The sequence below is a fragment of the Dama dama genome, chromosome 10 (genome assembly GCF_033118175.1).
Source record: "Dama dama isolate Ldn47 chromosome 10, ASM3311817v1, whole genome shotgun sequence".
NCBI lineage: Eukaryota > Metazoa > Chordata > Mammalia > Artiodactyla > Cervidae > Dama > Dama dama.
In genome coordinates, this window is record NC_083690.1 from 14756198 (window position 1) to 14768200 (window position 12003).

Consider the following 12003-nt stretch of genomic DNA (forward strand, 5'->3'; position numbering starts at 1 on the left):
AATGACTCGGCGGGGTCCAGCAGCACCTCTAAATCCTCCTCGAGATGCTCCTCTGTCTCTCCTCACCCTCCCGTCACGCTTTCCCATTGGGCTGCGCACAGTGACGGCGTCGAGGAGCAGGGGAGCCTGGGTTTGTAACTTGGGGGCTATCAAACTCTCGGGGAACTGGGACATGTCAAGAGGCCCTTAAGTGGGGAAAGTGTCTTACAAATCTGAATTCCCTCAAGACCTTGAACTCTGCTCAGAACCTTCCCACCATGAAGATGCAGCTCTCTGACACCTCTGACCACTGGCTCCCCTCCAGCACCAGGCGCCTGACTCATCAAGGCAGGTCTAAGGGGTTAGAGGTTAAGAGAGCGAAAAAAGAAGAAAAAAAAATACCAGGCTTACTGACTTTGCAGAGCTTTTTCTGGGGTGATCTTTAAAGAGAAGTACATCTATGTAGAGATTAAGTATGGCATTCACTTACAAAAGAAGAGAAAAGAAAAAACCCAGAATCCTAAGAAAATCTCTTTAATTTTCATCTTTCGGAAATACATTTTTCATTTTTTTTTTATTTCCATGATACAAAAATGTTAAATATCTAACAATGATCTGTAGGAAGCAGATCCACGGGATTCTGTCGCTGTTGTGATCTGTTTCGACAGAGAAAGGGCTGGTACATGGTGTTGATTTGTTATGATTTCACACACATGCACACGTACGCACACTTGCCACCTCACCCCCAGATACCACCAAACAGACAAGACACTGGGCTAAGACGTGGAATGCAGCGCTACCTGGGAAAACAGAAATTAACTTTTCACTTGTACACCCCACCATGAGAAACTCACATCTTAGGGGGGAAAAAAACAAAAAACCTCTAAATAAATATGCCCCAAAGGTCAAGGCATGTGTTGACGGTGGTAGACATCTTCCTACCAGGAAAACAAGCTTGGGAGTTTCGTGGTTTCAAGCAGCAATGATGAGAAGCAGGCAGACAAAACTGAAGTTTTCACGGGAGGCCGTACCACACTCTGGGGCTGCCCCCAGGCCTGAGCGTGAACCTCTCGAGAGGTTCAACCCCAAATTCATGGTCACAGCACACAAGAGCATCAGCTCTTTCTGCAGGTCTCATGGTTAGTCTTCCCCTTTGGGTGGATTCTCATACACAGATCTGTGACTGGAGGGTTTCACACAAGCAACAAATAATGACCTTAACGACCTGGTGAATCATGAATGCACGACATAGTTGACAACACGCTGAGCGCCAGCACACGTGAGGCTGAGGAGGAAGGAACACGGCCTTGAAAATAAAAACTGGGGTTTTTTCAGGAGACACACTTGGATTCAGGCTCCTCCCACACCACAGTGGATTCAGTGAAATGCGCTATGGCTTGCAAACGTGCCAGCTGCCTCTTTCCTTCTCGGCAACAGCACCAGCGGGGTTGTTCCACTCCGGTCTTGGTTACCACGTGTCGGGGACTTCGAAGAGCTTGGCCGAGCTGTCTGAGATGGTTCCTGGTGGGAGAGGACAAAAGAAGGTGAATAAAGAGAGGGCTGCCTTGGGCGGGGGAAAGAAAGAGGAGCTGCCCGGACAGCGCTGACCAGGGCCAGGGCTGGGATGGTCTTGTCACTGGAGAGTGGTGCCCTGCATACGAAGGCCATGCTGCAGAAATATCACCACGGGATCCAGGGAGTGCCTCCTGCCTGGGCGTCTGTACTGACTTCACAGGAGTTAAGCATCCTCCAGTGAGCACACAGTCCTGTATTCTTTGCTAGCCAGCATGCCAGGCACTTAGTTCATTTAATCTTCATAAAAGCCCAGTTCAGTGGCACTAATGTGCCTATTTTACAGCAAGTGGCTGAGATGGGGGTCCAGATCCCCCCAGAACCAAGATCCCTGCCAAAGGCCCAGGAGGCTGAGTTTCTCTGTGCTGCAGTGACTGTTAACCAGACGAGAAGTCTCAGGGGCTGGTGGCTAGACAGTGGCTAGAGGGAAGCTGACCAGTGGGGGTTCAGACATCCCAAAAGAGATCTGCAAAAGCAGCTTGTAGCTCTTTCCTATTTCAGCAACACTGGCTACGGTCTTCGTGGCCTAAAGGAGCCTCTTCTGTTACACACAGTTTCACCCCGAAGTTACAAGCCCTTCTTCATTCGGAAACTTTCTGCAACAGCACCATTGGACACTGCTTGGACCACTGATGTCCACAGCCAGGTACATGGGAACTAAGTCAGGACACGGCATGTTCATGATGGAAAATGAGGCCAGCCAGGCGCTCCCATACTCAGAATAGCATGCATTATTTAAGCCCTAAGGTAGGGTTGGCAGGGAAACAGGCAAAGCCAGCCCCAGCTAACAGTCCAAGACTGAAAAAGGGGAGAGGTCCGTGATGATGCCTGAAGCGGAGAGCAACGTTCAAAAACAGAAGGGCACTTGTTCAGCTGAGGGTGGTTACTGTCCGTGACAGGAAGGCCTAAAGGTAACCAGGTCCAAACACGTGAAATAACATGAGGATTTCTGCTGACATGAGAATCCGCCCCTCTCCTCCTTTACTGAGATAAAACCCAGAGAGACAGGATGAGAAGAGCAGGAGGGGACGTCATCTGAAGTGTTCTGTTGGGAGTCTCATAGCTGCGTGGAACATGCGTGTCCCGGGACTGCTCCAGAGAACTGAAGGTGAGAAGGAGATGGTCCCCGTGACCGATTCCCGTGATCCGGTTAGAAAAGGAATAACGGTGGGCCTTCCCTGGTGGGCCAGTGGTTAAGAATCTGCCTGCCAATGTGGGGGACGTGGGTTTGATCCCTGGTCCAGGAAGATTCCATATGCTGTGGGGCAACTGAGCCCATGAGCTGCAACTTCTGAGCCTGTGTGCCCGAGGGCCTGTGCTTGGCAAGACCAGAAGCCACTGCATTGAGAAGCCCTCGCACTGCAACTAGAGAGTCGCCCACCGCTTGCTGCAACTAAAGAAAGCCCTCGCACAGCAACGAAGACCCAGTGTAGCCAAAAATAAATACATACATAAAACTTAAAAAGGAAAGAAAAGGAGTAAGGGTTATTGAAAAACAAAGCAAAACACAAACAGTCCCCTCCAGGGAACAACTAAATTCTGCAGATGGCCCAGGATAAGATTAAACTAGCCTGACCCCCTTCTCAACCACGCAGTCACACAGTACTGAATGACAGGGAGGAAAACTGACATCAGTGAGGGCGTTTTTATAACTCGCATATCAAAGAAAGAATACAGCAGCCAACCAGATATTCTAAAGGTAAAAGCCACAGGCCTAATGTGGGGGGGACTGAAATAACACTGAGAGGGAAAAATGGCTAAAAGCAACTGCGCTGTCATCCTTACCAAAGCACCCGCCCTTACCTGGATGGGAGTATATGTGAGTCTGGTGGCCCGCCACCTCACACACAGAAGTAGGACTTCCCTGGTGGCCTGGTGGTTAAGAATCCACCTTGCAATGCAGGGAACACAGGTTCGATTCCAACTAAGCCTGAGCTCTGCAACTACTGAGCCTGCAGCACAAGGAAGATCCTGCATGCTGCAACCAAGACCGGAGGCGGCCAAAAACAAACAAACAAAAAGAAACCACACAGGAGTGACTCTGCGAAGAGCAAGTGAGAAACAAGGGGATGAGCAAAACTGGGGAGAGAGGCAAGTGTGGTGGGACTGTCTCAGTAGCTGGAAGACTCCGAGCAACTCACCACTGTACCTGTACGGTGCACGCGATGCTACTTTGGGCCTCAGAGGATTTCCATGATCCAGTTATGTTCCCGGCACAGAGCCAGTTCTGAATGCTCGTTAGCCCCTTCTCCTTGTGGATAAGGTGACCCAACACTGATGTGGTTACTTCCCGGGGAAGCCAACAGCCTGCAGTCAAAGAGAGCTGCCTAAAATGTGCAGCTGCTGAGAAAGAACGATGTGTACAGGGCAACCAGAATTTTGTGAACCAACTAAAAGAGACCCAGACCAGAGGGGAGCTGAAAGTTAGTGCTGGTGCTCATTCTAGCCCCTTCCAGAAAGGGAGAGCTGTAGACCGTTGAAGGAGCCATCTCAAAGCTAGTGGATAAGAAGCTGTGGTCAGTTTTCCAGGGAACTTGCTTTTCACGGCCCTGTGTGGTAAGTAGAATGCAAAGAAGTACTCAGGAACGACTTTTCCTTTTCAACAGAAACTTCAGGACATCTGTCTCCTGCTATGATGGACTGTACCTTGCATCATATACAAAGGTGAACTCAAAATGGATGGTACATTGAAGTGTAAAACCTGAAACTGGAAAACTTCTAGAAGAAAACCTAGGAGGAGAACTCTGCAATCTTGAGTAAAGCAAAGCTTTCTCACATATGACACCAAAGGCATAATTCAAGGGAAAAAAATGATAAACTGGATTCCATTAAAATGTAAAACATCTACTATTGAAAGGTACTGTTAAGAGAATGAGAAGCACTGTTCAGAAGAATCTGTAAAACACTCAACAGGACTTGTATCCTGAATCCATAAGAACTCTCAAAATTTAATAAAACAACCCAATGAAAAAATAGGCAAGAGATTTAAACACTCATTTCACCAAAGAAGATATTTAAATGGACAAATAATCACATACAAAGACATTTAACACTGTTAGTCACTAGGGAAGTTCAAACCAGAGCCGTAGGAGATGCCAGTCCACACCACAGGAAGGGCACAAAGGTCACGCTGAGGCCTGGTACTCCAGAGAACAATGTGCCAGGTTCTTATAAAACCAAACACACGCTTACCACGCAACACAGCGACTCCACCCTCAGGTGTTTATTCCAAAGAAACGAACACTTAGTTCACATAAAAGCGTACACAGAATGTTTATATCTGCTAGAGTCTCAGCCGCTAACAACCTAAATGCCAAAAGGCAAAATGGATAAACAGTGACACATCTGAAAAGTGGACTGTTACTCCACAGGAGGAGGGGGTGAACCAGTGACGTGGGCAACAACAGAGACAAACGTCAAAGGCGTTACGCTAAGGGCAAGACCCAAGGGGTTACTTATTGAATGATTCCATTTAAGTGACCCTCGGAAAAGGCAAAATTACAGTGACAGAAAGCAGATTGGCTGCCAGGATCTAAGGACGGGGAGGGGCTGACTGCAAAGGGGCACAAGGGAATCTTCTAGAATAACTGTTTTATTTCTTGAGCACAGTGATGCTTATATGACTGTACACATTTGTCAAAACTCGTCAGCCTGTACACCTCAAAGTAATGACTTTCACTGTATGTAAATTGAATCTTAATAAAGCTGACCCTGCAAAAGATATGAGGAATGGTGTTTTTAAACCCCCCCAAATTTTAATATAAAGTATTATGCCGATAATTAAAATTATTTGACCAAGAGTTTTTAGATGGGGGAAAACAAGATACTAAATAGCATATAGAGTATGATCCAACTATGCATAAAAACGATAGGTAGAGAGAAACACTTGGTAACAGAGTACCAAGTAACTGCGGGATTTTATATTCTCCTATTTTCCTTCATTTTACTGATTTTCATAGTGAGCCCATTATTTTTATTAACAAAACAACAAAAGAAAGTAAAAAGTGGAAACAAAAGGTGACTGTTTCTGCTGATTTGCCTTTCACCTACTTAAGAGTTGAGGGCTTCCCTGGTAGCTCAGGCAGTAAGGAATCCACCTGCAATGCAGGACACCCAGGTTCATTCCGTGGGTCAGGAAGATCCCCCGGAGAAGGGAATGGCAACCCACTCAGCATTCTTGCCTGGAGAATCCCATGGACTGAGAAGCCTGGCGGGCTACAGTCCATGGGGTCTCAAACAGTCAGACACAACTTTATATTCCCTTCACTTCACTAATTAGAGTTGAAAGGGAGAAACTCTGAGTTAAGGCAGCTCTTCCCTCATGTGAATCTGAAAAGTTATGCAGCATATCAGAAATCCGCCATCAAATCGTTTCTACAGAGTGGAACTCTTCATACGGAAAGATCCTCTGGGGTGCCATATGGGAGTTTTTAACTAGGAAACGCTCCAAAGGGCCTGGTCATGGGGTGGTTTCTGCAATAAGAAGGCAGGGCTCCCCTGCGTGGAGTGTGGGGAGTCCCCGCGGGCTGCCTGGAGGAAGAGAAAGGGCACTCGGGGAGAACACTGCCCTGCAGTGCAGCAACCCCCTCAGTGAGGCTGAAATCCACATCTGAACTGAGGAATCAGAAAGCTCCCGGGGAGGCCACTGGACTTCCCTGGGCTGGCCACGCAGGTGACCGACAGCACCAGCTGCAGACGGCGTTTCTGACTTCAGGAGGCCTCTAACAGCAAGAGGAGACTGCTGCTCCAAGAAGAGTCTCCATTTTTACAGTGAACCCTAAGGGCTGAGGCTGGGAAAACCAGCAGGTTGGCCACGGCTCCAGTAAACTCTAGGTTCCTGGCAAACATGAGAAGCTCTAACGTGCTGTGTTTTAAACGTAAGGGGGCGAAGAGACGGAACGACGCCGCTACTACATGGCACCAAGTCACCGGGAAAAGCCACCGCTCCCGGCCCTGCTCTGGGAACGCTAGGAGCACTAGACAGGGAACCTCGGCTAGAGGACAGTCTGTCTGTATTTTGAGACTGGCCAGTCCGACCAGCATCAGGCCACTGGAACATGAATTCACTTCCTCAGCAAGAGCAAGGGCGCTGTGGACACCCACCCATCAAACACGGTCTGGGAAACACTTCTTAAGAGACAGCTGACTCCAGCACATACGGCACATGGAAATGTTTCCTTTATGCACCAATGGAGAATACACCTTGAATGCCCCAGAGGAGGGCAGACAGCATTATCAATCTCCATTAATATGTATAAAAGGGGGAGGACTGATAGTATACATTTGCTTCCTGAAAATAGGATGGGAACAACTACATTCAGGAGAAAAATATTTACTAAGTCACATTACATGTAGATAAAAAGCTCCAAAAGGGAAGAGTATCTTGGATTTTTATCACATGACTTTATCACAATAAAGTCTGGGTGGGTAGTTGTTTCTGATCTAGAATGGCTGCCAGAAACATTCACCTTTGGGAAGAACCCTTCACTTCCTCTGAAGTTTGGAGACACTTCACATATTCTGCAGGGCCTTTGCTCTGGCTCTGACAGCCCTCCCCACCACCCTCAATAGCAGCTGTATTTGACTTTGCATATCCGTGATTCTTTGAGCCTTTTTCCTCTCTATAAATCAGAGACAGTGACATCTACACTTTACTCAGTTTTTATAATGACTAGATCATAAAGGACATTCCCAGCATAATGTCTGGTATATACTATTAAATGGTCATTTCTTCTGCAACTTAGGTCATTTTGTTCTGTGGGAAGGCATACAGTACTTAACTCTCAGTGTATCTTTGATATTAAGATGTATAACTAAGAAAAATGACACTGTTTGGGGGGGGGAGGGATGTCTTGAGCATCAGTTGGCCAGAAATTGCTACGGTACATGATATCCTGTGAAAAAAAGTGAAAGCGTTAGTTGCTCAGCCGTGTCTGACTCTTTGAGACCCCACGGACTGCAGCCTGCCAGGCTCCTCTGTCCATGGAATTCCCCAGGCAAGAATACTGGAGTGGGTTGCCATTCCCTTCTCCAGGGGATCTTCCCAACCCGGGGATCGAACCCAGGTCTCCCTCATTGCAGGTGGATTCTTTACCATCTGAGTCATCAGGGAAGCCCCTGTGATAGCCTATGGTCCTACTTTTTGCTACTTTCCCCTTGGAAAACAGAACACTTCCTACTGGTGGAAGGCTGTCTTCTATGTTTCCCACGCCTTCACCGGCAGTGCTCTGGGCACCCAATGCACCCCACTGAGTCACGGGAGCACCTGGCAAGGTACCGTCCCCACTGAATTTGGGGACTTCAGTACAAAAAGATTTGGAGTATCCTGTGCATATTTATATCAGAAAAGCCTTGGCCATCATGGATTTGAGTGTCCACACAGAAATGGAAATTAGATAGTAAGAGCAAAAGATGCAGACTAGGACCAAGACAAAAGCATCGATGACTCCCCGTGTGGCTCAGTGGGTATAAGGATCCACCTGCAACTCAGAAGACACCCGAGATGCAGGTCTGATCCCTGGGTTGGGAAGATCCCCTGGAGGAGGGCACGGCAACCCACTCCAGTATTCTCTCACCTGGAGAATCCCACGGACAGAGGAGCCTGGCGAGCTACAGTCCATGGCGTCACAAAGAGTTGGACACGACTGAAGCGACTCAGTACGCATGCATGCAAAAGCACTGAAAGAGTTATTTCTGGCTGAGAATTTCATCACTGGCCTTATAAAACGAATTCATGCAAACACTGTTATCACATTGTATGCTTCCATGTATTCAATTTATTGAACACATATTTACTGAGTATCTAATTTGTATAAGGACAAAATCCCTGCATAGAAGGTTAATCTATAGTGAGAAGGATGTATTTAAAATAATAATTACTCAGATAAATATACCACCACAACATTTGATCTTGTTATAAAAGAAAACTAGTAATAATAGTGTGTTCTCTGGAATTTATCATTAAATTTACTGATGAAACACTTTATAGTTAAAAAAAAAAAGATACTGTCCCCAGTAGGAGGGGATGCTCAGCTTGATGCCTTAGAACCCTTCTCTGCAGGACAAATGGAGCCACACTGTACCAAACACTCTAATCCAGTTCCACCTCTGGGCTCCTGGGATACTCTGAAGCTTTGGGAGTTTAACACAGACCCTTCAGACTCAAAACTTTGTTGTTGTTCAGTTGCTCAGGCACATTCAACTCTTTGTGACCCCATGGACTATAGCATGCCACGCTTCCCTGTCCTTCACTATCTCCTGGAATTTGCTCAAACTCATGTCCATTGAGTCAATGATACCATCCAACCATCTCATCCTCTGTCATCTCCTTCTCCTCCTGCCTACAATCTTTCCCAACATCAGTATCTTTTCCAGTGAGTCAGCTCTTCACATCAGGTGGACAAAGTATTGGAACTTCAGCTTTAGCTTCAGTCCTGCCAATGAATATTCATGGTTGGTTTTCTTTAGGATTGACTGGCTTGATTTCCTAGCTGTGTAAGGGACTCTCAAGAGTCTTCTCAGCACCACAGTTAGAAAACATCAATTTTTCTCTTGTTCATTTTAGGAACTCCTTAAAGTAACCGAGCAACCAAAATTGGTTGACCTGCTGGGCCCAGCACATGGTATCTTGACCTACATCCTGCAGATACTTTTAGGACTATGTGCTCAAAACAAACCAGCTAAAGAGGATCCAGGGAACTTCCAGGCCTGCACTGTTGGAAGACCTAACCCAATGAATGGTGTTCCAGAAGAAAACTCATTGCTCTTAAGTTATCTGATTCAATTAAAAGTTGTCAAGATGTTTCTCTTTTTTCTTTAGCAGGACAAAGAACTAAAAAAATCTTTTTTTTTTAAAGCTCAAATCTTGTGGCAGTGACAGCTTTACTGTCAATGGGAGAGAAAAAGAGACTAAATGATGGTGTTATAAATTCAAAACCCCAAATAACTCACAGAAAGTTTTCACTTAATATGACAAAAGTTATAAAAGGAGCTAATCTATTAATGCAATCTATTATTAGGTATTTTAATATCTTTGAGACTGTGTTGAGACAGAAGGGAAAAAAACTAAAATCCTGTCCCTGAGAAGTAACAGATAATTAAAAAAATTCAGGAGATTGAGAAGTGAAGGAAAGCTATCCAAGGAGGGAAAAGCCCCCCGATCCTGGTTATGCTCTGGGTGAGCTCTGAAAGCCACGCTAACATTTAGTATCTAACATCTGTGGAGCAGGTACAATGTGAGAGAGGCATCAGGGCATCAGAGATGAAGACAATGTTACAGAGTAAAAACTTCTCTAATACTTACAGGAGGGAAATGAGGGGAGACTCACAGATTCAAGGAGACAGTGAAAACACACAGCCCAGACTTCAAGTAAGAACTTACATTTTCAGTTAAAGTGCAGCTTCAGCACAATGCATAAAAAGGCATCTGTGACATTCCTGCTGTCTTTGATTTTATTAATATCAATGAGATTCAGAAAACGCCCTGCAGGCAGATCAAGCCACATGTAAAAAGAGGAACTAACTGAAACACAATGGATTCTTGGCCTGGGTATGAATCAAGTTCCAGGGCTCCACTCCTATCCTTCGACCTGACTGTTGGTTCCAACTAACGGGGGTGACTGTCACGAAGTCAGATACAGGAGAGGAGTAACTTCCCTCTCAGGCATCCCCTCATTCCAAGGAGACAACATGTAACTGCACTTAAAAATATCCACTTTCTTGCAGGCCTGACTTAAGTGCTCCATGACCTTGGGCAAGTCACACAATCTTCAGGCCTCGGTTTCCTCTTTTCTTCTTTTCCTTCCTCCCTCCTTCCTTCAAAAAATTTTTAATTGAAGTATAGTTGATTTACAATGTTGTGTTAGTTTCTGATCTATAGCAAAATGATTCAGTTATATATATACATATAGATGTTTTTCATATTCTTTTCCATTATGGTTTACTACAGGATATTGAATATAGCCCCCCATTCTATACACTAGGACCTTGTTTATCTATTTTATATATAGCAGTTTGTATCTGCTAATCTCAGACTCCTAGTTTATCCCTCCCCTGCCCCCTTTCCCCTTTGATAGCCATAAATTTGTTTTCTATGTCTGTGAGTCTGTTTTTGTTTTGTAAATAAGCTCATTTGTATCGTATTTTAGATTCCACATAGAAGGGATATCATAGTGTATTTGTCTTTCTCTTTCTGACATTTGGCTTAGTATGATAATCTCTAGGCGCATCCATGTTGCTGCAAATGGCATTATTTCATTCTTTTTTATGGTTGAGTAATATTCCATGTATATATGTACCACATCTTTATCCATTCATCTGTCAACGGACATTTAGGCTGCTTCCATGTCTTGGTTATCATACACAGTGTGGTTATGAACACTGAGGTGCATGTTTCTTTTAGAATTAGTTTTCTCCAGATATATGTCCAGAAGTGAGATTGCTGGATCACATGGCAAGTGTATTTTTAGCTTTTAAAGGAACCTCCATGCTGTTCTCCATAGTGGCTGTACCAACTTTCATTCCTACCAATTTTTTTGTACACTCTCTACAACATTTATTATTTGTAGACTTTTTGACGATGGCCATTCTGACCATTGTGAGGTGATACCACATTGTAGTTTTTATTTGCATTTCTCTAACAATTAGTGATATCTAGCATCTTTTCATCTGTATGCCTTCTTTGGAGAAATGTCTACTTAGGTATTTTGCCCATTTGTTGATTGGGTAGTGTACTTTTCTGCTGCTGACTTGCATGAGCTGCATGTATATTTTGGAAATTAAGCCTCTGTCAATTGCATTGTTTGCAACATTTTCTCCCATTCCATAGATTTTGTCTTTTCAATTTGTTTTTAGTTTCCTTTGCTGTATAAGAGCTTCCCTACTGTCTCAGAGGGTAAAAAGGTTGTAAGATTGACTAGGCCCCATTTGTTCACTTTTGCTTTTGTTTCTATTGCCTTGGGAGACTGACCTAAGAGAACATTGCTAAGACTTAAGTCAGATAACGTTTTGCCCATGTTCTCTTCTAGGAGTTTTATGATGCCATGTCTTACACTTAAGTCTTAAGCCATTTTGAGTTTACTTTTGTGTATGGTGTGAGGGAGTCTTCTAATGTCACTGATTTACATGCGGCTGTCCAGCTTGGCCAACACACTTGCTGAAGACACTGCCTTCTCTCAGGCCTACGTTTTCTTCATTGTAAAATGGACCATGATGCCTACCACAGAGATTTGAAGGAAAGTGTTTCAGGCAAGAGTGAGGGGCAGCGCCGGGCCCTCCACAAGCACTTGGTCAGCAGCAGCTGTCCTTTCTGTCACTGTGACAGTTTGCTGAGCAGGTTCTGGTCGGATCTCCTAGGCAGGGCCTTTCTCAGGCTCTGGCTGCCCCACAGCCCCTTTCTTGCCTAGCACTCGGGCCTGCAGAAGGTCTGAGCACAAACGGCTGGGTGAGCTCCTG

The 12003-nt window shown here is 45.3% G+C and overlaps 1 protein-coding gene across 4 annotated transcripts in view; it reads right to left on the reverse strand.

Annotated features, from left to right (window-relative positions):
- Nucleotides 1–497: 497 nt before the first annotated feature.
- Nucleotides 498–12003, reverse strand: part of PARN (poly(A)-specific ribonuclease) — a 176075-nt gene continuing 164569 nt past the window's right edge. For all 4 annotated transcript variants that reach the window (XM_061152875.1, XM_061152877.1, XM_061152876.1 and 1 more), the window contains one exon: nt 498–1500. In XM_061152875.1, coding sequence (XP_061008858.1) covers nt 1448–1500 — 53 coding nt within the window. In that variant the 3' untranslated portion in view covers nt 498–1447. The remainder of the gene's footprint in view (nt 1501–12003) is intronic.